Source organism: Oncorhynchus kisutch, linkage group LG7 (genome assembly GCF_002021735.2).
Source record: "Oncorhynchus kisutch isolate 150728-3 linkage group LG7, Okis_V2, whole genome shotgun sequence".
Taxonomy (NCBI): Eukaryota; Metazoa; Chordata; class Actinopteri; order Salmoniformes; family Salmonidae; genus Oncorhynchus; species Oncorhynchus kisutch.
The window spans coordinates 34,894,301-34,920,916 of NC_034180.2; the positions used below are offsets into that span (position 1 = coordinate 34,894,301).

General features: G+C 45.2%; 2 protein-coding genes across 3 annotated transcripts; one reads left to right on the top strand and one right to left on the bottom strand.

Annotated features, from left to right (window-relative positions):
- Positions 1–233: 233 nt before the first annotated feature.
- On the bottom strand, positions 234–4,000 carry LOC109894530 (actin, alpha cardiac-like). The gene is made up of 9 exons (XM_020488091.2): positions 3,907–4,000; positions 2,682–2,832; positions 2,387–2,515; positions 2,129–2,239; positions 1,935–2,019; positions 1,370–1,531; positions 1,040–1,231; positions 742–923; positions 234–619 (listed from the first exon to the last, which is right to left on the bottom strand). The coding sequence occupies exons 2-9, from the start codon at positions 2,808–2,810 to the stop codon at positions 476–478; spliced, it is 1,134 nt and encodes a 377-aa protein (XP_020343680.1). The 5' UTR covers positions 2,811–2,832; positions 3,907–4,000; the 3' UTR covers positions 234–475.
- A 67-nt stretch (positions 4,001–4,067) lies between these two features.
- Positions 4,068–26,490, top strand: eif2ak4 (eukaryotic translation initiation factor 2 alpha kinase 4). Of its 2 annotated transcripts, XM_020488086.2 has the most exons (40): positions 4,068–4,102; positions 6,138–6,212; positions 6,349–6,464; positions 6,772–6,874; positions 7,025–7,198; positions 7,281–7,361; positions 7,606–7,754; positions 7,844–7,944; positions 8,063–8,220; positions 8,338–8,876; positions 9,411–9,526; positions 9,650–9,804; positions 9,965–10,398; positions 10,495–10,558; positions 10,644–10,733; positions 11,006–11,128; positions 11,638–11,742; positions 11,981–12,047; positions 12,141–12,220; positions 12,539–12,640; positions 12,721–12,771; positions 12,944–13,180; positions 13,563–13,638; positions 14,065–14,186; positions 14,371–14,420; positions 14,538–14,706; positions 16,351–16,467; positions 16,604–16,669; positions 16,848–17,018; positions 17,165–17,299; positions 17,398–17,505; positions 17,767–17,895; positions 20,633–20,719; positions 20,937–21,049; positions 21,152–21,210; positions 21,630–21,733; positions 22,073–22,141; positions 23,690–23,734; positions 24,440–24,555; positions 26,036–26,490. In XM_020488086.2, exons 1-40 carry the CDS (start codon positions 4,100–4,102, stop codon positions 26,091–26,093), a joined length of 4,917 nt encoding a protein of 1,638 aa, XP_020343675.1. In that variant the 5' UTR covers positions 4,068–4,099; the 3' UTR covers positions 26,094–26,490. The 2 variants fall into 2 exon arrangements, with proteins under 2 accessions (XP_020343675.1, XP_020343674.1); XM_020488085.2 differs by lacking the exon at positions 4,068–4,102 and having other exon boundaries at positions 5,803–6,212.
- Positions 26,491–26,616: the final 126 nt, after the last annotated feature.

Consider the following 26,616-nt stretch of genomic DNA (forward strand, 5'->3'; position numbering starts at 1 on the left):
CCATAATTTGCAAATAAATTCATAAAAAATCCTACAATGTGATTTTCTGGATTTCTTTTTCTCATTTTGTCTGTCATATTTGAAGTGTACCTATGATGAAAATTACAGGCCTCTCTCATCTTTTTAAGTGGGAGAACTTGCACAATTGGTGGCTGACTAAATACTTTTTTGCCCCACTGTATGTATCTTAAAAAATAGTCTACTAAATGCAAACAATCAGTCAAAGGAAAATATGAATACAAAAAATCGTATTTACTTTTTCAAAATTCAATTTCTATGCACATTTCAGATAGATATATAGATGAATAGATAAATTGATTAAAGTTGGCGTATGGCATCTTGATAGGCCTATAACAATGCCGAAAACAGTTTAGAACAAATGTACTTAAAAGGATCTATTTTTATTACAACAGTACATGTATATACAGTAAACAACACAGTATGAATGTATGGGTGAAGGGGGGGGGTTGATTGTTTAGAAGCACTTCCTGTGGACAATGGAGGGGCCTGCCTCATCGTACTCCTGCTTGCTGATCCACATAGCCTGGAAGGTGGACAAGGAAGCCAGGATGGAGCCACCGATCCAGACAGAGTACTTACGCTCGGGGGGAGCGATGATCTAGAAGATAAACAGAGTACAGGGAATTGCTTAGTTTCACGTAGACCCACTGTAAATCGGAACATGACAATTAACTTGAAGGTTAACTTCATGAAGGTTAACATGGCGGGATTGTCCCTCACCTTGATCTTCATGGTGCTGGGGGCCAGGGCTGTGATCTCCTTCTGCATACGGTCAGCAATACCAGGGTACATGGTGGTACCACCAGACAGCACATTGTTGGCATACAGGTCCTTACGGATGTCAATGTCACACTTCATGATGCTGTTGTAGGCGGTCTCATGTATACCAGCAGACTCCATACCTGGTAGAAGATATTACAGAAGTCCATTAATTGACACGGCAACACAAAAACATTCACTGTAATAACACATTGTATTGCAACCATAATGCATAATGCATACTGTAGGTATGACTTACCAATGAAGGAAGGCTGGAAGAGGGTTTCTGGGCAACGGAAACGCTCATTACCAATGGTAATGACCTGACCGTCAGGAAGCTCGTAGCTTTTCTCCAGGGAGGAGGAGGAGGCAGCGGTGGCCATCTCATTCTCAAAGTCCAGAGCCACATAGCACAGCTTCTCCTTGATGTCACGCACAATCTCACGCTCAGCTAAGGGGGGCACGTTTCAATGATGAGAGGGAGAACATTTACAGAACTGCACAGCAAGAGATTGCTCTAAACACACAGAAATTACAATGATATAAAAAATGAGGCATAACGTCATTGACAGAAGTTAGCTCTCCTTACCGGTGGTCACGAAAGAGTAGCCACGTTCTGTCAGGATCTTCATCAGGTAGTCAGTCAGATCGCGGCCAGCCAGATCCAGGCGCATGATGGCGTGAGGAAGAGCATAACCCTCATAGATGGGGACGTTGTGGGTCACACCATCACCAGAGTCCAGCACAATGCCTATAGGGAGCAGACAAGGCACGCTAGTCAGTCAGACATGACTGACAGGAATGACTGACAGGAATGGTCGGCTGTAATATGGGAATCACTCCAAGCATTCGTCACATCATAAACAAACAATGCCACTGACATCAATGGCTACAGGTGTGCCACACACCCTGCCAAACAGGGATTAACATGTCCTTGACAACAGAGGAACAATTAATCTAGCTATCTCTGACAACTAAACAGCTCACTTACTCAACACTATAGTTATTCGTGTGCATCACCTTGATTTGAGCTGTCTCCTGTTGTTATGTTGACCACTAATGTGTGGAAGCGACCTACATATTGTTTCAGTAATATAGCAACTATCCATGGTTGACATTGGTACATATAAAAGGCAGTGTCCTGGAATACTGACCAGTGGTACGACCGGAGGCGTACAAGGACAGGACAGCCTGGATGGCCACATACATAGCAGGAACATTGAAGGTCTCGAACATGATCTAAAACACAAGAATAAGAGAGACATTTCAGAAGTTTGCTGGACTGTTATGCTCTAACAAAAGACTTGGATTTGAAATAAAGTGGGGGGAATAATGGAGTTAAAAGTACCTGTGTCATCTTCTCTCTGTTGGCTTTTGGGTTTAGGGGAGCCTCTGTCAGCAGGGTGGGGTGCTCCTCAGGGGCCACACGCAGCTCATTGTAGAAGGTGTGGTGCCAGATCTGCAAGGATACGAAAGAGTTCCCTGTTTATTATGTTATTATGCTGCATGTGTTTATCTTGCTCTCTTGGCACTCTAGTCTTGTGCCAAAGCCAATGCCAAAACTCAGCAAGATGTTGTAAGAAGTGTGTAGTAATTTAGGACCCACCTTCTCCATATCGTCCCAGTTAGTGATGATGCCATGCTCGATGGGGTACTTCAGAGTCAGGATACCCCTCTTGCTCTGAGCCTCATCACCTACATAGCTGTCCTTCTGACCCATACCCACCATCACACCCTGGATGAGAAAGAAGAGAGGTTAGGAGTGACACAATCATCACTGTAGCCTAGATGACAGACTGCATACTAACATACTGCACCCTTTTTGACAGTTTCCCCCTATAAATGTGTGTCCGTACAATGGCACAATCTATACCCGCCCCAGTTACATTATGGTACAGTACCTGGTGACGGGGCCTTCCAACAATAGAAGGGAAGACTGCACGGGGAGCGTCATCTCCGGCAAATCCAGCCTTGACCAAGCCAGAGCCATTGTCGCACACAAGGGCGGTAGTCTCGTCGTCGTCACACATGGTTAGGCTTTACTGGGATGGTCTGTGTGTGACAGAGAGACACAGGGGTGAGACTGAGTGGTGGGAACAGCTGCAACACCCCCCCCCCCCCACCACCATTGAAAGAATTTCAAGCAAGCCTATCCTAATTGGTTTGTTCACAACCACAGATTTATTACTGTACTGACATGAAAAATGTTCGCATCCGATATACAGCATTTCTTGGAATAAAAAATCTTTTGGAATAATATATTTATTTTACTACTGTAGTCAAATTCGTACAACTTGTCTTATAACTATTTTGAAAATGTTATCAATTCCTTGTATTTCAAATATCAGCTATCTACAATGTTTCCCATGATATTTTTGTCCCAAACATGTTGTGAAGTTACTGATACTATGTATCAGCTGTCATGATTGTTCCTGGGACATTATAGGGCTGCCTAGGTAGCTCCAAAAAGGGGCATATCAGTGGAAGCAGGAAGCAAGACCAGCTATCTATTTTAAGCTCCACCTCCTGGCTGCTCCATGCACAGCTACACCAAGTGCCACATTGACCTCCATGGATCCCTATCTGGAACTATTTCAGACATGGGAGAGTTGGAGCCAACCCAGAGAGCAGCTGTCGGCACATTGTAGCACCTCTGTTTACAGCATGGCTCCTTGCTCCATCTGCCTATAATGGCTTCATTCATTAGACACAATTTAGTTCTGTCTCAATGTTCCTGACCAAACCAGCGTTGGTCAGTGTATCGGTAACTGTTATTATACTAAGTTATTACACTGTATTTGCCGGCACCCTCCCCACCAACACCTGATGATAAATCATTTATTTCTGAACAGCTGAATGTCTTGTATTATTTTGGAGAGATAGCATGAATCCATTCCAATAAGCAGTTACTTCAGTTTGAAGTGTATTTCTAGTTCATGCTTCAATAAAGCTACAAACAACCCATCCAGGTAGAAAACACTATGTCATCCAATGTCAGAGACCAGCTCTGTCTGGTCAGCGCCAGGTTAAGATGTACTCATATAACTAAAATGTGGACACTTAGTCCCCACAAAGTCTGATGTTTTCCATAGAAATAAGTAGTAATATACAGAAATATGCACTCACCAAGTTGTAGCGCAAGACTGATGCTTCCACTGGGACAAAGGAGGAGGGTGAGAGGACCCCTTAAATAAGAGTGGGGTCTGGGGACCAGGGGTGGAGCCTGGAGTTCACACAATTCCAAATAAGAGCTGCTAGAAAAAAGGAAAACAACCTACAAGTCAAATTATGCGATTGGTTGAGATGGAACTCCTCAAAAATGGTGAGATGCTTCCTGAGAAATGCCAGACTGATATGCTTTAGAGATGAGAATTGAAAAGGAATGTTTTGTTTTATTAAGATGTCTGGGTGTTACAAAGGTGTCAGACCATTAAAATGCAATTACAATGGTCTTCTTTATTTAAATACTTTTCTGTAGGTAAAGCTTTCATTTAAATTGTTTGTTTTTTTACAAACAGAATAGTTTAATTATAGCAAGTTCAGTGCATCCATTTGACACTAAATAATTCTGAATCAAGGTTCTGATCAGTCATGATTTCTGAAATCACACAAAAAGGTGCATTGGTCATTGTAAATTTAGATTGATGGTGTTGTTGTTTTAAAGGACAGGGTTTGTGAGAAATCTGAAAAGTGATTAAGACATTTACTGAAATTGTACATCATACAATTCTCTCGAAAAAAATTGAGCAGATGTGTCACAGTGTTTTCGTTGACACTCACTAGGTAAGAGCGGAAATAGTAGACTTGTGGGCCTTGTTAAGGAGATGAAAAAGAGAGGCTTTGGTCCAGTCAGTAAAACACTGTATATGTCAGTGGGCCAGGCTGCTGCTGGAATGTGAGCTGAGCCCCTAAATGTGGTGAACAGCTGAGGGTTATGACGTCTCGTCCTTCTTCCGAGCTGGCGGTCTGACTGGTCTGCGTCCACCGTGCTGAGCCCTGATTGGTCCTGCTCTCTCCTTTTAGGGTCATGGTGTGTAACAGGTGTCGTTAATGTCCATCCAGTGGGGTCCCCCCTTGTTGAGTTTGCAAACTGAGATCCTTATTCATCCCACCCCCTTCAACAGCCTTTATTTTTTCTCAATGTACCTTATGAGGAAATAGTCTTTCAAGTTTCACCTTTTCAAATGTATTGAGAAAATCAATCACCTATTGAATGATCCAAATGATTATTTTCTATAACATGTTTTACCCATATTACTGAACTGAGCACTATTGGCACAGTGCATTATCAATGGCAGTCGTCCATCTGATGTTGTCAGGTATATTTGGACTTGTAAGGCAGGTATAACAGACAGGGGACACTGTAGCAGATGGTTGTCTTTGGACTCTGTTAGTTTATATCCATAGTTGGATTATATGAGAGCAGTTTTCCCTCTAGGCTGTCCCACTGGATGTTAGGCCTGCCTATTTATAGGTGTTACTTTCTCTCTATGTCCACAGATAGATAGGTGTTGGATGCTATGGTTTAGAATTCCATTGCAGTGTAATTATGTTCTTCTGCCAGCCAATGAGTGATGGGAGTTAACAGTTAAACTCACACGGATGTTATCTGAAAGATCATTTTCAGAATCTCACACAACTCAATGTCACACAGCTTGTTCTGAGCATAGGCATCTCTTTGAACTCTCATATCACACCCAGAGCCTTTTACACCAATAACTTATACCATTGAATATCTGTTATAAAAATATTTTAACCAGAATATTTGTTTTTTATTACGGCCTGTTTTCCCTACTTAGCCGCTCGTTCTCCTCATCACCATCATCCAGAGTATTGAGTCACGTGAGACAGGAATTATTGGCCTTGATAATTACACAACAAATTGTGGTTGCAAATTGTGGTTGATAATAAAGAAGTCAGGTGAACAGATGTGTGATGAATTGCATAACTTCCATTTAATGTTTTATTTCATTTTTCTTTAGCGATGTGCATTACTGCCATCTACAGTTATGTTTTGGAAATGTTACGTAAATGACGTTACATCTGCGACGGCACGTATGACGCATGCCATGCACCAGCGTTGCGACTATGTTGTGATTCCGTGGTGCTGTCAATGCTGGAAGTTCAACGTTTTGGAATCAGATACATTATTGATCGCGTAACTTTATCCAAGGTTGATATTGTAATGTTACTATGTAACAAAAGACGAGTGTTACAATAGGTTGTAACTAATTCGCCTCGATATTAAGACGGGTGTATGCGCGAGACATGTGTGTCCATGTAGCTCAGCTAGTAGGATGAGTTGTCATCAGACTTCTGCAGCTGGGAGTGGAACCGACGACTATTCTGTTCAACAGGAAAACGAACTAGAAGCGCTTGCATCCATTTTTGGAGATGATTTTCAGGATCTGCGGAATAACCATCCATGGAAGGTAGGCCTACTTTCAACACATTTGTTTGATGAATAGAGTTCCTCATTGCTGACTTGCTAATGCGACGTGGTGTTGATTACACCAACAATAATTCCTATATTTGTGTCCTTCTGTGTTCTGCTTTCTCCTCATTCAGATCAAAAGGCCACCCGAGGTATACCTGTGCCTGCGACCTAACGGACTAAGCAATGGGAAGGAAAGTTATGTGACAGTGGACTTGCAGGTCAAAATCCCACCAACGTACCCAGATGTGTGAGTATCATTAGATCAATCCATCGATGGAATGCATGTCATACAGTATATCTTTCCCTAGATTCAGATGTATAATGTTAGATAATGTTCCCTAGTATACACCATTGGGGCCACGTGTAGTCAGGCCAGCTGTTGCTGTCTGATGAAATATAAATAACAGCTGCCACCTCTGGCATTAGGAATACTGTGCCTGATTTGTAGTTCAACGTGTTTTTCGGGTTGATACAATCGCCTAATCATTTAATCTGTCTGGAACAAAATGGTATATGTTTTTAAGCATTCATTCCTTTGTTTGTTTGGGAGACAGGCCTCCAGAGCTTGACTTAAAGAATGCCAAAGGTCTCTCCAATGACAACCTCCAGAACCTCCAGACAGAGCTCACTAAACTGGCTGCAGAGCGATGTGGGGAGGTGAGATAGTCTTTTACAGGCTGGCAGACAGATGACCAACATCTCCACTGAACCCTTAGACACTACAATTATAGTTTTGCTTTGGTCACGTCATTGTGTAAGTCTCAAAATGACATATTTTCTCCATCACCTCCCCCTCTCTTCCCCCAGGTGATGATCTATGAGCTGGCCGACCATGTTCAGGGATTTCTGAGTGAACACAACAAGCGTCCGTCCAGCTCCTTCCATGAGGAGATGCTGAAGAACCAGCGGCTGCAGCAGGAGAGGCTAGCCCTGGAGGAGCAAAAGCGACTGGATCAACGCCTCTGGCAGGAGGAGCAGACGGTGAGGAGGAGACACGCACACACACACACACACGCACACACACACAAATGTACTATATCTTTAAACCCTTTCACCTCTACAGAAATGTGAGATCATGGCTGAAATCCAAAGAAGAGAGGAGGAGAAACGAGAGGAGAAGAAGAGGAAAGAAATGGCCAAACAGGTGCCTTCATAATCTTCAAATGTTTACATTTAGCCAACTCACTTTTTAGAACCAATACTTACTTATCCCTCTTTGGAAAAGTGACGGACTTTAGGTTTTTAGGATACTGATCATCAATTAATATAATATTGTTTGAAACCAAATAAATTAAAATCATGCTTGACTTGACCTACATATTAAAAATAAACCTCCATACAAAACAGAGCATGAAATGTAAACAGATTCTGGCTTTGTGATTGCCCAGGAACGCTTTGACAGTTTGGACCAGCCTGCCATAGAAAGTTGTTCTGTATTGGGCAGCTCACCTTGTTCCCCTGGACCTCCACCTGAGCTCACTGAACCCAGAAAAGGGGCCAACCACCGGAGACGAACCAACTCGAACACCCGCCACAGGCACGGACCAGCAACATACATTCCTAAGATATAGCTCTGTCCCTGAACTACACGGAGCTAACTTTGCATGTTGTTTTTGTTGTCACCAGACGGGACACATACAGCGAGGATAGCCAACGCTCACAGGAAGTGCTTCACTTCAGCAACAGTACCCTGGGGGACATCGTAGTGCATAGAGGGAAGTGCCTGGGTAAGAGATTATAATTTCCTGTAAATCTCTCTCATTATGTTGTTTTGTATTGTAGTTTACTGTACTGTCAGTGTTGAGTTGTGCGCCTCAGTATGCTATGTGTCTGTGTCTCTGGCAGGGGAGAGTGAGAGGCTTGGCCGTAATGTTTATAATGCATTCGATGCGACCAACGGAGAGTTTGCTGTAGTATACGAGTGGATCCTACGCTGGAACAAGAAGATTGGCAAGTTCTTCACCAGCGAGGAAAACGGGAAGATTGACAATTGTAAAAAGCAGGTGAGTAATTCCTTGCTGAGATCCTTCCTGACTTCAGATGCTATAGTCATAGATTTAAAGATATTGTAACACAGATGCCTACACACGAAGTAATACCCTCTGTCCATGTCTTTATAGATCCATGGAGCAGAGAGTGAGCTGAACTCCCTGCTGAAGCTGGAGCACCCTAACCTGGTGCACTACCAGGCCCTGAGCTCCAGTGAGAGGGATGACTGCCTGGTGGTGGACCTGCTGGTGGAGTATGTCGGGGTCAGCAGCAGTCTGAGCCAGAGCCTGGCCAGCCAGACTGCCATCCCCCTAGAGCGCCTCCGCCTGCTCACCACCCAGCTCCTGGCTGCCCTCGACTACCTCCACTCCAACTCTGTTGTCCACAAACAGCTGGGCGCCTCTAGTGTGCTGCTGGACCACCAGGGCAATGTGCGTCTCACAGACTACAGCCTCTCCAAGAGACTGGGTGACATCTGCAATGAGGACATCTTTGTGCAGGCCCGCGTGCACTTCTGTGAGGACATGCTTCCCACCAAGGCTGGGAAGAAAGGGGACGTATGGAGCATGGGGCTTATGCTGCTGGCACTGAGCCAGGGGAAGGAGGTCAGGGAGTACCCTGTGTCTGTGCCCACCAGCCTGCCAGCTGACTTCCAGGACTTCCTTAACAGGTACGCCTGCCTGACAATAACCATCAACTCAGTTTGGCCAGACAGCTAGTCTCAGTGACAGCTAGACAGCCCAGTCTCAGCCACTTCTTCCATGCCTGGACCTTCTCACTTTTTTATGGTGTCAGTCAATTAAAACTTGTATTTTTCTGTGGTTAAATTAAAATGTGTTTTACAGATTATGACTCATTAGCACATGTTTTTTGGTATATCTAGCTAGATGATTTAGGAAACATGTCAGCTTTATTATTCTTGTGATAGAAACCAGGCACACTGCACATACAGGTTCAATTGGATGTATTTAACTTTCCTGTGCCTTTTGGCCTATTGTCCTCCTATCATGTGACAATGTGTTAATCAGCGGTTGGTTGTCAGAGTTCGTCCTCTGTGTTTGGGTACCAGTGTTAGTGTAGTGTGGATGCAGAGTAACACGGTGTGGACCAGATGTTGATGGCCACAGTGGGCCTTGCCAGGAATGTTAGCTCTATTGGAAGTTTCCATGCGTAATGCAACGTTCACTGTTTGTGTGTGTGGTAGGTGTGTGTGCCTGGATGATGCTGACCGCTGGAACACCCAGCAGCTCTTGGACCACCCCTTCCTCAACCCTCCACTTCCAAAGACCCCTCTACAGTGCCAGGATGCTAGTCCAGAAGGTGACAACTTCTCTTTACAAAGTTCAGAACAGAGCCACTAGATATTTTAAAGTCACACACTAAGAGTTCAGACTTGTGATTCACCATATAGAGTCCTGACTGGTGTATTCTGTCCTCTCCCAGACAATGGGGATGACTTTGCGTCGTCGGTCATCCCTCACAGTCACATCCTCAATGCTCCGTTCAGCACTGGGCTGCAGAGGCAGTTCTCACGCTACTTCAATGAGTTTGAAGAGTTACAGCTGCTGGGGAAAGGAGCTTTTGGTGCCGTTATCAAGGTAAACCATGTTTAATATAGCATAGCTGACAGTAGCTTTCATAGCCTTCCCCTTTTCTTTTAGGCCATGGTTATTGTTCACATAATGTTTGTATTCACTTGTCTCCCCACCCATCTTTGTTTCTCTTTCTCTCTGTCCATACCGCTCTCTTTGTGTGCAGGTCCAGAACAAGTTGGATGGCTGTTACTATGCTGTGAAGCGTATCCAGGTGAACCCAGCCAGTAAGCAGTTCCGTAGGATCAAAGGTGAGGTGACGCTGCTGTCGCGCCTCAACCATGAGAACATCGTCCGCTACTACAACGCCTGGATCGAGAGGCACGAGACCCCCTCCACGGGGGTCCTGAGCTCAGACAGCTCCGAGCCCAAGAGCACAGCAGAGAAACTGCCCCAGGTCCGAGCCCCCTCTCTGCGACTCAACGAGCTGGGCTTCAGCATTCTTGACAACGTGGAGGACAACGCCCCTCCCCCCGCCCTAGCCAGCTCGGTGGAGTGGAGCACCTCCATCGAAAGGTCCTCTAGCGCCAAGTGTAGTGGCCACGAGACCAGCGATGAGGACGATGATGATGAAGAGGATGTCTTCTGTGCCTCGTTCCTGTGAGTTCCTCTAAGGGTACATCTGATGCAGTGCCCTGTGCACTTGATATACTGAAATAAAATGCACTTCTTGTTATCTGTTTTGTTTGCGTGTAGCCCGTCAAACAGTGACTCAGAGAGTGACATCATTTTTGACAATGGGAATGGCAGCATATCTCAGGTTAGTGTTCACATTATTGCCAAAGTGTGTGTTACTAGTGTGTACAATTTCACCAATTACATTCAATGTAATCTCCATTCCTTAGGAGGAGCCAAGCAAGAGAGTGGGGGATGACACGATAGATAGCACAGACTCGGAGAGGCCACAGCTCATAGCACATTACCTTTACATCCAGGTAAGGCTCAGTTCACTAGCACTGAACTATTACCATACTAGAGGGCACTGTTTTATGTCTGACATCTAACCCAGGGGTTCTCAAACTTTTTGGGCTGTGACACAAAATGAATCAGGGACCCCCTCATAATCAGAACACAACTTATATATATGTGGTATGTATGTATTATTATTATTATTATTATTATTATTAAAAAAAATGTTGCTCTGACCGTGGACACCCTGACCCACTTTGAGAACCCTGATCTAACCTGTGTTCTCTCCTCCCTCCAGATGGAATACTGTGAAAAAAGCACTTTGCGAGACACCATTGACCAGGGCCTCCATCAGGACAACAGTCGCCTGTGGAGGTTCTTCAGGGAGATCCTGGATGGCCTGGCTTACATCCACGAACAGGTCTGTCTGTAAAGCCCCATCTCCCCTAATCAGAGTGCACTGTAGGGTTCAGTGTCTGCTTCAGGGTGTGGAAAACAGATATCATGTTGAGATCATAGAGTTGGAGAAGAGTGGAGCGAGAGAGGGTCACATTCGGTTAAGAAGTAGGAAGTCCAGGACAGTCACTGCTTCTGATTATGTTGTTCCACTCCAAGTATCTGCTAAGTCTTCAGATCCCAATGTCAAAGAAAGGTTTTGCTAGGTTCACGGTGGACATTGATATGGGATATAATTTGTGCTGTATGAAGTGTTTTGAAATGTGTTTGATGCAAAACGGTGTTTTAAAGGATCCTCTTCTCATTTCTTCAAACGCTCAAATCTTCTGGCATACATGTTCCTTCCTACCTCTACACCAAGAAGCCAAGCTGTCACAGCATGGCTCAGAACAACTATGATTACCCGCATGACATGCTTCTAGACACGGTTCCAATTAGCACTAATTGATCACCTCCCCATCACCCTTCCAACAGGGGATGATTCATCGAGACCTCAAGCCTGTCAACATTTTCTTGGACTCTCAGGACCATGTGAAAATTGGAGACTTTGGCCTGGCCACAGACCATCCTGCTAATGTGGTATGCCTTAATGTCCTCCGCTTCGCTGTTTCCTGGTGATAGAGATTAATTAACTGATACCTTGAAGTTCATGTTGAGGTCTATAAGTGGAATTTTGACGCTGTATCAAGTTGATGTATTTCTTGTGTTTTTTGTCTTGATGTCAGAATTGTAATGTGTTATTGCCTTCTCTGCAAGCCCAAGTAAGTCAAGAATCAACAAATAAGTGGTTTTGACTGTACATTTAATCTCCTCATAGGCTGCAGCAGGTAAACTGGATATTGAGGAGAGTGGCTCTGTTCTGATACTCAAATCGGACCCAACAGGTACTGAGAAGCAACCTCCTTCCACGTCAAACTGCCCCAAGTGTTTCAGGCTTTGTGACTCTGTTAAGCTCATATTTTGTTATTTCTGAACAGGGAATATGACTGGTATGGTTGGTACTGCCTTGTATGTCAGTCCAGAGGTGCAAGGAAATACTAAAGCCACTTACAACCAGGTAAGAAATACAGTATGAATGGAACAAGCACCAAAGTAAATTCAGAGGAACAAAATAAGGAGGTATTGTCTCAGTACAATCATTCATAAAATATCTCAAAAGAAGTCTTAAAATAATTATACTATCTTATAATGACTTTTTAAGGCCCTTGACTCCTGGGTGGAGCACAGACTAATGTCCTCCGTCATTTTAGGCAGTTCAAGGTTTTCCCAACGGTGTTACTGTATTCTCACTAGGAAATATATCATTCTGAATGGACTGTATGAACCTGATGTAAAAGGGGAGAGGGTTCAACCCACGATGTCTTTTTATCCTCAGAAAGTGGATCTGTTTAGCTTGGGTATCATCCTGTTTGAGATGTCCTACCGGCCCATGACCACCGGATCTGAACGCATCTCAGTCCTGAGTCAGCTGCGCATGGTGAGTCTGTCCAGCAAAGGGAACACGGGGGGGGTCTCAATCATCTTTCATCACCGTCACTCTGTCATTCCACTCTGCAGGAGGACATCCACTTCCCTGAAGACTTCCCTGAGTGTAAGAGTGGAATGCAGGTGACTAAGGACATATTCTATTCATGTTACACAAGTTATACTCTCAGCTCTGTGAGTTTTTGTGAAGCTATGTATAAAGTAGAAGTAGTTCACATAGTTTGACGATGGGAGGTTTAGTGACGTTACACGGTATGGGCCGATTGACTGATCCTTAGCCCTGTGTCTATCTCAGAGGAAGGTGATTGGCTGGCTGTTGAACCATGACCCGGCCCTGCGTCCCACGGCCCAGGAGCTCTTGAAGAGTGATCTGCTGCCCCCGCCCCAGATGGAGGAGTCAGAGCTCCACGAGGTCCTGCAGCATACCATGGCTAACGTCAATGGCAAGGCCTACCGCACCATGGTCAACCAGCTGTTCTCCCAGAACACCTCCCCCGTCATGGACTACACCTACGATATCGACCTCCACAAGGTACTAGGAAACTGCCCTGGCCAACACACCGACACATTGGACCAGACCCCTCAAACCTAGCCACACAAACACAACACAAAGCCAACCAGACGTTAAAGCTTGGGTACGATTATTCTTTCTGCCGTTTCATAGCGTCTCAAACCACTGTTTGTGACAGACAAGTATTGGAGAATTTGTCTTGAATGCTCAGAACAGAATGGTCCAAAGTGGGAAGAGCTACCCATCTCCTCCTGTAGGTGTCACTGTAGACACAGTAATGATGCTGGTCCTGTGTTCCGTTGCAGTTCTCCCGTCATCTGTTCCACATAATGCTGGGATTGTTTAAGCTTTAATCGATGCCTTTTTATTCATAACAGACTGCGTTTGTTTTGTTTTGCTGCAGGGTAGTTTTAATTTCAACAGTGCTAAATTGCAACAGTATGTGTACGAAACAATTACCAGGATCTTCAAGAAACACGGTGAGTCCGGACTTTTTTGTCCCATTTTAAGAGCTGAAGTCATGTTTACTCTCTTGTGCAAACGACTTGACCCATTCCACTCTAACTCGCTGTTATGAAGACCTCACTGGGGGCCTTGACTTCAACATCTGCTCCCATATATACTGTTGTCTCTAGTGACTATAATTCTAGGCAGATGTTTGGTTATATATACATGTTATAGACCTTTATACAGCTGCGATTCTTTATTTGAGTTGTTTATTCAGTTTATATATTTTATATATTATCTGCTTCGTCCAGGTCAAATATATATATATATATTTATATATATTTCAGTGTGCCACTGGTTGAATTTGAACTTCCATATTGTGTTTGAGGTTATATTTTTATGTACATTAAACTTATTAACATACATTAAACATAGTGTTTCTGTGGCTGTCTGTCCAGGGGCTGTGCGTCTCCAGACCCCCCTGCTGCTCCCCAGGAATAGGAAGTTGTATGAGGGCAGTGAGCTGGCCTGCTTGATGGACCACAGCGGTATGCTGGTCACCCTGCCCTACGACCTCCGGGTGAGCATCAAGAAGCAGGAAGTACTACACCGTGATCGTGGCACGCAATCAGAGTGGACTAGAGCCAGGATAACCTCAGGACAACCCTGGAACATCCTAGGGACTAACTGTCTGTTTCCATATAGGGAGTTATTGTAGTATTGCATGCACTGTTTATTGAGTCTCTCTTTTGTCTCCATTCCAGATGGCATTCGCAAGATTTGTGGCCAGAAATAATATTACCCATTTCAAGAGGTAAACCTCATAGGAGTCAATCACTGAATTCTTGAGTCTATGCATGTTCAGTCTTTGCATGTCATCCGAGCATGTGTTTATATCCAGCATAATGTAACGGGGTGTGTGTGTGCGCAGGTGGAGCATCGAGCGTGTGTTCCGGCCCAGGAAGCCAGACAGGGCTCACCCCAGGGAGCTGCTGGAGTGTTCCTTTGATGTCATTGTCCCTGTCACCAACAGCCTGCTGCCTGACGCTGAGACCATCTTCACCATCTCAGAGATTATCCAGGAGTTCAGTGTCCTGCAGGTACGAGTACTGGACCACTTCCTGTCTGGCTCACTCCTTTCACCGTGGTACTACCCCTGTCACAGTCTAGTTCAGGTCACAGGCCTGTTCACTCCCTGGACACTACACAGGGATTTTTCTGCCATTTAAATTCTTGGGTGGGAAAAACACTTTCGGTGTAAACGTAAATGACTAAAACCAGATATGTAGAAAAGATAAATTGCCTATGTATTTTTTAAGAATATAATCTTTGAAAACTAGCAATCACCTAAATATAATCTAGACAGTCAGGGAGAATTGAAAATTCAAAAAAAGAATTTACCAGTGTAGTTAGAACACAGCATTAGCCATTGCAAAATGCTTAGATTTGCAGGAAATTAGCTTTAAAACTTTAAAATATTCTCTCAGCTCCATGGCAGAATATGTCAAATCACACTAAATTTGTTTTAAAACTGCAACATTTCTTCTCTGTTGCATGGAAAAATGTGTAGAATTGCAGGAAATTGGCTTATAAAAGCAAAAATGTCTCTACAACGTCAAGATGGGGGCCTCTAAAATGTTCTCTAAAATTCATCCAGGCCGACCGCAATCCCTGCCACGCTCACCACCTAAGCTCCATTTTGATCCAGAAAAAACTCTGGTACAGTAGGCCCAGTTCACTCAGCATGAGCCCAGTCCCCCCCAGCCCTGTTACAGCCAGAGGACCCCCGTGGCTCCAGGCCCACTCTAAAAGGCCCTCTCCCTGATTGCACCATTTACTGTATATTCCCTCTCTCTGTGTGAGAAAGCTGTTAAGAATGTGTGAGTCACTGAATGAGAGAGCAGCAGCCAGCCTCTGTGGCCATTTCACTGAGCAGTCCTCCTACAGTAGTGGTTTAGGGATGAGAAGTCCTCCTACAGTAGTGGTTTAGGGATGAGAAGTCCTCCTACAGTAGTGGTTTAGGGATGAGAAGTCCTCCTACAGTAGTGGTTTAGGGATGAGAAGTCCTCCTACAGTAGTGGTTTAGGGATGAGAAGTCCTCCTACTGTAGTGGTTTAGGGATGAGAAGTCCTCCAACTGTAGTGGTTTAGGGATGAGAAGTCCTCCTACAGTAGTGGTTTAGGGATGAGAAGTCCTCCTACTGTAGTGGTTTAGGGATGAGAAGTCCTCCTACTGTAGTGCTTTAGGGATGAGAAGTCCTCCTACTGTAGTGGTTTAGGGATGAGAAGTCCTCCTACAGTAGTGGTTTAGGGATGAGAAGTCCTCCTACTGTAGTGGTTTAGGGATGAGAAGTCCTCCTACAGTAGTGGTTTAGGGATGAGAAGTCCCCCTACAGTAGTGGGTTAGGGATGAGAAGTACCCCTACAGTAGTGGGTTAGGGATGAGAAGTCCCCCTACAGTAGTGGGTTAGGGATGAGAAGTCCCCCTACAGTAGTGGGTTAGGGATGAGAAGTCCCCCTACAGTAGTGGTTTAGGGATGAGAAGTCCTCCTACAGTAGTGGTTTAGGGATGAGAAGTCCTCCTACAGTAATGGTTTAGGGATGAGAAGTCCTCCTACAGTAGTGGTTTAGGGATGAGAGGTCCTCCTACAGTAGTGGTTTATGGATGAGGATTGTATTTGTGCTCAGGTGTATTGGTTGTGTGGTGCGGTGTGGTGTAATGGTGTATTGTGTGTGTTGTGTTAGGAGAGGAACTACCACATCTACCTGAACCACACCAGTCTGCTGAAGGCCATCCTGCTACACAGCGGAGTCCCAGAGGACAAGCTGAGCCACGCCTCCAGTATCCTTTGTGAAGCCATGGTTAGTACTCCGCCCATCGCACTCGTGCAAATGAAACATACACCATGCATGCGTAGATTGTGTGGTAGAAGTTTTGTCCGTAACATATTTGTTCTACCAGTGGAACTATAAAATGGTATTCTGTCTCTGTTCATAGAGTGAAAAGCTGACCAGGCGAGAGGTGGAGGCCAAGTTCTGTAACCTCTCTCTGTCCAACAACAGTGTAAGTATCTACTGTTGCATGACATGTCTGGTGAAATCATCAGTGTGTCCACTGTGACTCTGCTCAGAGAGAAGATACTGGTCAGCTTTTCTTGAACATTGCCTTGCTCTCAGCTACAGATACTGTATTTTCTCTCTGTTCAGATCTGTGTCTGATGTTGTCTGTCTTTCCCTGCCAGTTGCAGACGCTGTATAAATACATAGAGCAAAAGGGAGACCTTCGGGACCTGGTCCCCCTCATCACCTCTCTGACCAAACAAAAGACTGCCGTAACCCAGCTGGCCAAGCAGGGCCTCAGAGACCTGGAGGAGCTCACTGGTCTGCTCAGGAGACTGGGCGTCAAGCTGCAGGTACTGCTACTCCCTCTCACCCTCCATCTTGATTGTTACCACAGGTGTATGAAGTGCATGGAGAGAATGGTATTGAAATGTGTTTTGCTGTTGAGTGAGTGAGTGAGTGATTGATCGATTGATTCTCTCGTGTGTGTGTCTTTTAGGTAGTGGTCAATCTGGGTCTGGTATATAAAGTGCAGCACCATTGTGGGGTCATCTTCCAGTTTGTGGCCTTCATCAAGAAACGCAGACGCACAGTGCCAGACATCGTGGCTGCAGGAGGGAGATACGACCACCTGGTAATGCCCCCACCCTACCCATGCCGCCAACAGATTATGTCCCAACTTAGGTCCTTGGAAGTGTTGAACTATCAGGGTTTCTGGTTCTCTTCCTGTAGATCCTTGAGTTCCGTGGTCCAGCGTCCTCTGCTCCTGTCCCCTCGGCAGTAGGGGCCAGTGTGGCTCTGGACAAGGTCTGTGCTGCCCTGGCCAACATGGAGGAGCCGGTGAGAACACTTCATCAGTGATAATGACCCACAGACACAGAAGGTCATATTTGAGGATGGCTTATTACTTTCAGCCTCCGTTAAAGTTTTCTGTTATTATCCTGCCTCTAAAATGTTGCTGTTTTGGGAAAGGCTCGACTGTATATTTCTATACTGTAGAATGACAGTTGATGGGTTTACCCCCGAACCCTCTGTAATCAAATCAACTGAATTTGTGTGGAGCTCTGTGTGTGTGTTTAAACCTAACTCCCTGCCTCCTAGCCCTCTATCAGTTCGTGTGATGTGCTGGTGGTGCCTGTAGGCCACACCTCCATGGGCAGGGCCATCAATGTGATCCAGAAGCTGTGGACAGCAGGGGTCTCTGCTGACATCGTCTATGATGTGTCACAGGTAAGTGATGAGCAGCCTGTAGCACCTTCTGCTGTGACAATATCTAACCAACAGGGGGCAACACCTCTATTCTCTTCTACCCAACATGGACAGGGAGTCCAAACTGCCCGAGTTATTTACCTTGACAGTGTCTGGGCCTGTAAACACTCAGGGGAATGGGATCCATTTTGAGGTTACTTGTATAAGCCTTTTAGTGTAGCTTGTTTTAGAAATACGATGAAATATATCTCTGTTACTTTATAGAGTTTTCTACACAGTTTTTATTTTCAGTTTGTAGTTGAAGTCTGACCAACTTTATCTTGAGAAGAGTTTCAATGTGTTTCAGTGTACTTGTTGTCATCCTGTTGCATGTGGGTGGTGTAGTGTGACTGCTGTTCTGGTGCCATGCCTCGTCCCATTCTTCATGTTTATGTGACAGCCTGATCTCAGGCCAGGAGCTGTATGTCACTACTGCTGTGTGTCTCTCTCTGCCTGGCCCCCATAACCTGGCGTTAGCGTGCAGCTGACAGCTCTCCTCTCTCTCTTACGTTGAAACTTCCCCTCTTGTTCTCTTCTTTTATCCTCTTTTCCCTCTGTTTACCTCACCCTTTTCTCCCTTGTCCTCTCCATCATTCCTTCCACCCACTCCAGTGTCCCCCCTCTCTTCTCTACTTTTCATTTGATCTCTTCTGTTTCTGTCTCGGTGACTCTCTGTAACGTCACTGATTGCCCAACTCCATCCCCCTGAGCCCCAAGCAGCAATTAAAAGCTTTGCTTTGTCTGAGCTCACGCTGCTTTGCTGGAAAGGAACAACATGTCACTCCAAGTTGTTAGGGATGCCTGCCTTATGGACCAGCCAGCCAGCTGGGGGGAGGGTGAGAGACAACATCCAGTGTTCAGAGTTTATTAAGTGCTGTGATACTCCCCTCCTAACACCTTTCACATGCACTGCTTTTACTGGACACATCTCCAGTAAATGATCATTTATGGTCCGGAGATGGTTCCTTTCTTTTTAGTTTTTCTAGCCAAATATGGTGAAACCTGAGGTCAGCTGGGAGGCATATGGCCGAAAGCTGGTCTACCCTCAGGCATCCACAGTGGCAGAGCTATAGCCTCGGCGGTCTCAGTGAGAGAGCTGCTGTGAGGAAGCTGGTGGGGAGAGAGACCGCTGGAGAGCAGAGCGATGATATACAGTACAGGGATTGTTCCTCAGCAGAGTCCGTCTGCTGCTCTGTTCTGACTCAGCATTGCCTGCCAGTTGAAACCTGTCTGTCTATATTTGATTAGGATAAATCAGCTCTGCTGCTCACACACAGCCACGGGTGAGTGCACTACCCGGACAGGACCAGGTGTGTGCAATGGGCAGAGTTGCTCTCCGTTCCAAGCTAAACTTGGTTCTCCGCCACTCTGGAGGAATTTATGAGGCACAAGTGAAGTGTTCCCCCAGCACGCATTTAATTTTCCAGGCTTTATGCTGCCGTGGCCCAGTGGTATCTCTGCCACCCCTGCTCTCTCTCTCTCTCTCCCACCACATCACTTGCTCTGATCTCAGTGTTAAATGGGGGCGTTTTCTGCTTTTATTATTACATTCCTGCCGTGTTGTCCAACACGTACGGCGCACACTCTCCGTTTGCTCGCACACTCTCCGTTTGCTCGCACACTCTCCGTTTGCTCGCACACTCTCCGTTTGCTCGCACACTCTCCGTTTGCTCGCACACTCTTCGTTTGCTCGCACACTCTCCGTTTGCTCGCACACTCTCCGTTTGCTCGCACACTCTCCGTTTGCTCGCACACTCTCCGTTTGCTCGCACACTCTCCGTTTGCTCGCACACTCTCCGTTTGCTCGCACACTCTCCGTTTGCTCGCACACTCTCCGTTTGCACAGGAACTGATGAGTCACAGGAAAGCCACTGAAGCCTGCCTGAACCCAGCTTTCAGCACACCACTAAACCACCAGAACTGCTTACAACTCTTACTCTTAAACAGACAGCCGACATTGATAAATACGCCACAAACTAACTTTCCCATAACCCCACTGTCATATTACAGGAGAAACATGGAGCTGAAGGAGAGCTTATCCTCAAATGAATTCACTGTATGGTGTTGAAGGGGTCCACTTGCTCACTGTAACCACTGAACTCTAGCTCACTGTTACCACAACTCTAGCTCACTGTTACCACAACCCCGCTGGAATCATCAACTAGATTCAGCTGAAGGCCAATTTTCTTTCTTGAGGGGATGGTTGGAACATAATTACAAATCATTTGTAGACTGCAAATTGACAGCATGAAGCCCAAATAGATGTAATATTTGACTAAAACATAATCATTTTAAACCTTGATTACATTTGTATATGATCACATTTGTAAACGATCTATCTATAATGTGTGGAAATACTTGAACAGATTTCCTGGTGTGTTTTTTATGTCCAACAATGAAAATGCAACTTTTTTGGGGAGGGGGGGGTTTCGGGGCCAAATAAAACCTTCCGCTGGCCCAATTCTGCCCGCAGGCCACCAGTTTGGGAACCCTGCTCTATTGTAAGTACATGCAGGTTACAATTCACCAAAACCATACAGTTGGTCAATCCACATATAGTAGTAGTAACTGTAAATGTTCATCTGGGTGTAGAAATAGGTTGCAGGATCTGGAGCCCATTGGGACATCATCATCTTGGGGGCAGTATATACCATATTTTCACTTGGCTATTACAAAGTAGTGTTTTCTTCCTCCCTGGATCTGACTGTGTTGTGTTCAGTCCCAGGAGACTCTGCTGGAGCACTGCAGACAGGCTGGCATCACCTGCATGGCCCTGGTCTCAGACAAGGAGGGGTACTACATCAAGGTAATAATAACTATTCATTTATATAAAGCTTGTCCAGATGCTCAAACTCTGAGGGCAAACGGGGTGGGGAAACTCTTTATTAGGAAGGTGTTCCTAATGTTTGGTATACTCAGTGTATATGGTATTGATATGAATTCCCCAAAATACGAGAATTTTGAGTGACCGTGTGTGTTGGAAGCAGGTCTGATTCCCCTCCCTGTCCACTGTGTGTCCCCAGGTCAAGTCCTTTGAGAAGGAAAGGCAGTCAGAGAAGAGGATTCCAGAGTCTGACCTTGTGGATCACATTGTTCAGAAATGTCGGACCAAATTCTATGAGGAGAGAAATGTCAGGTGACAACACGGTTTACTAGCCCACGCACAAACTCTGTTCCACACTTCCAGTGAAGTTGGGGAAAGAGACTGACACAGCGATGTTTGTCTCTCCTCCAACAGGGAAATCTCTGAGACTGTCTCTCTTCAGAATTCCAAGGGATCACTCGTCAGTACCTCAGGTACAGTTGAACAGCCTCTTGACCCTGTGTCCAAGGATGACCCCATTACCTTTGAGAGAGAGCAGAGCAGTAATTATGGTCCTCTGGTTTCCTATGAACCTACTTTGTTCTGGGTCTAAGTCCCTACATGGTGGCATGATAACATGGTTATCCATTTGTTAAATGGATAATCAAAGAGTGATGGTGAATATGTGAACTACAAAGTGATTAGTGGTAGTGTTACATTTCTCACCTCTGGCTCAGATGTACAGTAGATATAAACCTTAATACAACACACTGGACTTATTAGTCTGGCTAACAATGATGGCTTCTCAGTCGACTGGTGTCTGTGGGTGGTGGTGGGAGAAGGCTGTAACAGCTCTGACATATTGCCATGGTCTCATTAGGAGTGTGTGTGTGTGTGTGTTGTGATCTGACAGGATCATCAGAGCAGCATGGGAGCAGTGCCTCTAGTAACATGAATGTGAACCTCCTCACCCCGGAGAAGGTGTCCTCTAGCACCAGACGACGCTACGAGACCCAGGTCTGTCAATCAATCACATATGTCACTCACACCTCTCCTGGAGTAGGCTATAACAGACAGACGGACCGAGCCAAGTCATGCAGCCGATCACGAGACCGGGACAACCTCGCCCTCTCTCTCCCTCTCTGTCTGTGGTTCCCAGCTCTGTCTCACTGTAGCGTTCGTCACAGTCAGACAACGCACCGCCTTTTACACGCCGCCAGCCCAGGCTTAAACCCCATTGGCTCGCGTAGAGACGGATTGCATGTGAGGATGAAGTGGCTTTTGTTTCCCAGTTTCATTGTGTTCATGGGAGCAATTACTCCTTTTCCCCCTCTCTCTCTCTCTCTCTTTGTTCAGATACAAACCAGATTGCAGAATCTAGGTAGCAATTTACAGAGCAAGAGCAATGACATCGAAGTTCTGGCTGTAAGTCATTTTCTGTTTTCCCACCTCTACACCTTATCTGTTGAATCCATGTATGAAATAGATCTGTGCGTGAAACGAGGACGGAGGTTAGCCGATCAGTTGGACTAGTGGTCCTCCCCTCTGTTTTTCTCTGCATGCAGAGGGGTTACCAGAGCTCTCCTGGAGGTAGATGGCTACAAAGTGATTCCAGTCGCTCCAAAACAGAAAACGGAAGGAGAGAGCATGTCATTTGGAGCTAAATTGCTAGCATATTTTGTTTATTTGTGGTTTCGTAGTCAATTTGAAAGGAGATATTCACAGAGTAAATTATACCGTGTATTATTTACTGATACGACAGATACATTTGTCAGTCCATATGTTTGTGTCTGGTTCACATCAGAGGGTTAGATGCTGGAGCGTGAGTTATTGAAGCGTAACAGACATATTCACCTTGATGCTGGTATGTATTTACTGACAGCTAGAAGTCTGTTTCCAGGTTACATCAGCAGTAATGCTACCCGTCTGTCATGGGTAATACCCCTAACTAAAGAAAAAGGCAATTTAACCAACATTTTAATGCATAGATGGAAAATCAGCTCTGACAGTTCTATGATTTCCTGCAAAGGACATTTTACAGTAGTGCACTCAGTGGTGGTGAGAGCACCATGAATGAGTTACAGTAGTGCACTCAGTGGTGGTGAGAGAACCATGAATGAGTTACAGTAGTGCACTCAGTGGTGGTGAGAGCACCATGAATGAGTTACAGTAGTGCACTCAGTGGTGGTGAGAGCACCATGAATGAGTTACAGTAGTGCACTCAGTGGTGGTGAGAGCACCATGAATGAGTTACAGTAGTGCACTCAGTGGTGGTGAGAGCACCATGAATGAGTTACAGTAGTGCACTCAGTGGTGGTGAGAGCACCATGAATGAGTTACAGTAGTGCACTCAGTGGTGGTGAGAGCACCATGAATGAGTTACAGTAGTGCACTCAGTGGTGGTGAGAGAACCATGAATGAGTTACAGTAGTGCACTCAGTGGTGGTGAGAGCACCATGAATGAGTTACAGTAGTGCACTCAGTGGTGGTGAGAGCACCATGAATGAGTTACAGTAGTGCACTCAGTGGTGGTGAGAGCACCATGAATGAGTTACAGTAGTGCACTCAGTGGTGGTGAGAGCACCATGAATGAGTTACAGTAGTGCACTCAGTGGTGGTGAGAGCACCATGAATGAGTTACAGTAGTGCACTCAGTGGTGGTGAGAGCACCATGAATGAAGAATAATGAACAGAAGTCTATGTTCTGCTCTGACTAAATTGCTACAGCACAGTGGGCAAATGATCTTCATGACCTTGAGCTGAGGGAACTGAACCTTCTGTTTTGTGCCATTCTGGAATGTGTCTTGAATATTTATAGCTAATATTTGAGTGCTGTGGCTGAGGTTACATATACTTCCTAAGGAAAAGGACAGCATGCTATGTACAGTGTGGTCTGAGATTACATGGTGAGATACAGTAACAGCCGTTGTGTTAGTGGAGTCTAACGCACCTCCCTTTGTTGTTCCGTCCCAGGTGGACCTGCCGAAGGAAACCCTCATCAACTTCCTGTCTTTGGAGGTCTGTACCCAGCTCTGCTTATCATGACCTCCATCTGCACAACCAATAAAGTACATCTTGGCAGGATGGAGTAGGGGAGGGAAGGAAGGGGGGTCAGGCCTGCGGAGAGGAAACATTTGGGAGTCCTGACTCCTTCCTTAGCCTTGTCTGGGGAGGGGAGTAAACACCACAGATTTACCCAACTATCAGCTGGGACAAGGTGTGAACACTCACATTCCAAATTCCTGGCTGCAGCGCCTGCCAAACTTAAAAAAAAAAAAAAGAGAATGTAAATGATATGGTGTTAAAGATTTTAAAAACATGCTCCAAACACAAGCTTATATTAGCAGACAAAGCATAGAATGAATGGCAACCTTATACAGTTCCACTCTCACATCATACATGGCTTTGTGATTGAGTGTCAGAGAAAACAACTTACAATACACAGTGTGCATGCCCAGACCCATAGGAAACCCCCCATCACACTAATTACCCCACAGAGCATTGAGGGCCTGAGACTCTAAACTATCCAAGCAGCTTTACAGAACCTCCAGTCTCAACAGGCAAAAATATACAATGTGTAAAATCCACAACCCTCTTTTATATTTCCCCCCATTAACTGCAGATGGTGGAGTCTCCGACACGGTAACGACAAATACAATAACAACCGTGTTTGTTTGATCATAGTGGCTATGTTGAATGTCTGATCTCTCTCTCTGTCTGTAGTTTGATGGAGATGAGTCGTTCAATATCAGCGTTAAACATCTGCTGTCGCGTCTCCCCAAGCAGCGCTACCTCAAGTCCATCTGCGAGGAGATCCACCGCTTCAAAATCATGAAAAGGTGCGTAGTTGTACCTGTGGTTACTGGGCTGTTTTGAACAGCGTATGGGTGTCTCAGGGCAAGCGAGCCCAGCCAGTGTGAGAGAGCAGGGCAGTATACCCCATCGCCTCGCCCCTGTGTGCTCCCAGTGCCTGACTCAGGCCCAACTCGCCTTTTTATTAAAAATCATGAAACCCGAGGAAAACGGTAGAGACCATTAAAGGCCCTTTAAAAACCAGACTTCCTTTTGTGACCAGCAAACACCAGAAAACCCCAGCCCATACCCCAGGTAGGTGGATGTCAGTCAACTCTTCAAACAGATCAGGTCAGAGATAACTATAGTCTCTAAAACAACTCCTCAGATGACCAGGTCAGAGATAATTATAGTCTAAAACAACTCAGATGATCAGGTCAGAGATAACTGTAGTCTCTAAAACAACTCCTCAGATTATCAGGTCAGAGATAACTATAGTCTCTAAAACAGATGATCAGGTCAGAGATAACTATAGTCTCTAAAACAACTCCTCAGATAATCAGATTTCCATTTGGAATCTGGGGGAAAGATTTGGACTGCTTATCTGTCTGCTGTCTGGTTGTTTCCACTGTGAGTGACACCTAGAGTCCTGGGCCATAGGCCAGGTCACAGGCAGGGCTAAAGCCCCACTGCAAGCTGTCTACAGGAGCCTGGGCTAATATCAGACTCACTGCCTATAGCCCTGCTCAAAGACAAGGCTAAACTCTATTTTTTTTGCACTGCCTAGCTTCATTTGGATTTTCAGAACAAGGAACATGTAGGATTTGACGGATGTTCTCTTTTATGAATGGGAGAAAGCTAGAGCCTCTTTCTCTGGTTCCAGCTGGGCTCTTCGCAGACTGTCCAGAGCAGTTGGTTTTAATTTCCTGTGTGTACTCATTCACCGTTAAGGGAAAAGTGTTTACTGACAACATCATTTGGGCTCGCTAACAATGGAGATATTCACAGTGGGTGTTTTTGTGTTTGTTTTGGCTGGAACTAGGGCACAGAGAAGACAAGATGAGTGGGCCAAAGGCCACAGTAGTCAACAGTCACTTGGCTGCACTGTGCCTGTAAACTACCCATAGGGCCCCACAGTCATTGAGCTGCCCCAGTCTTACAGCTACAGCCACTATTTCATGTACTTCAAAACAGACTAGCTGCCCCCCCCAGGTCATCTGAAATGCCCTGTAAAAGAATGGAAAGCTAGGGCCAATAATGATCAAGGTGACAATGAATAGAAATAGTCCAATTAGGCTGTTTTTACACAATGAACTGGCCAGTTAAACAGCTAAACAGACTTTATCTGGTGTGGTACACTTACACAATAAAACAGTTATAGGTTATTGTCTGTTTTTGATCGCCATAGCAAGTGTTCTACTTCCCCTTTGCATATGGAAACATCAACAGTCTGCTAGTGGACACATGGTGGGGTTGTTTTGGACATACATTAAAGTTTTTGACTTGATGAGTGTGTTGTCTTTGCAGAGTTGCTGTGGTGGTTTTGTACAGCTACAAGGATGATTACTACAAGGTTCTTCTGTGAAACCGAAGATGTTTCTGCCCAGGACAAGCTCCAAGCTGCTCCCAGCACAACGGGCTTCCTGTGCTTTTGAATTTTGTGAAACAGTATCTGTTTGAAGAAGTTGACAGCTTTATTCTGTGACTTTCCTTTTCAGAGTGAACCCAAATTCAAAAGTAAGTGTTGAAATGTAATCCAGGTACAATCAGCTGTTACCCTGAAGCTCACAGCATTGTGTTACTCCCTACCACAAGACCAAGACAGTTTCTAACCTTACTGTACCTGCCTTAATGGAACAGCTCATATACATTCTGAAGCGGAAGTTTTTTTTGATTGCAGATAATGTTTTTGAAAATAATGTCCAATTCCATATTTTTTAAGTGACATGATTAATAATGGCAATAAATCCCATTTTCCCTCAGTTTGTGGTTCTCTTCTTTGAGAATGCCCCAGTCTGCGAAAACAATGAATGTGTTCATAACACAAAGTAGCTCAAACCTTGGATTTAGCTGACAAACTTGATAATTAGCTATGGACTGTGGATATT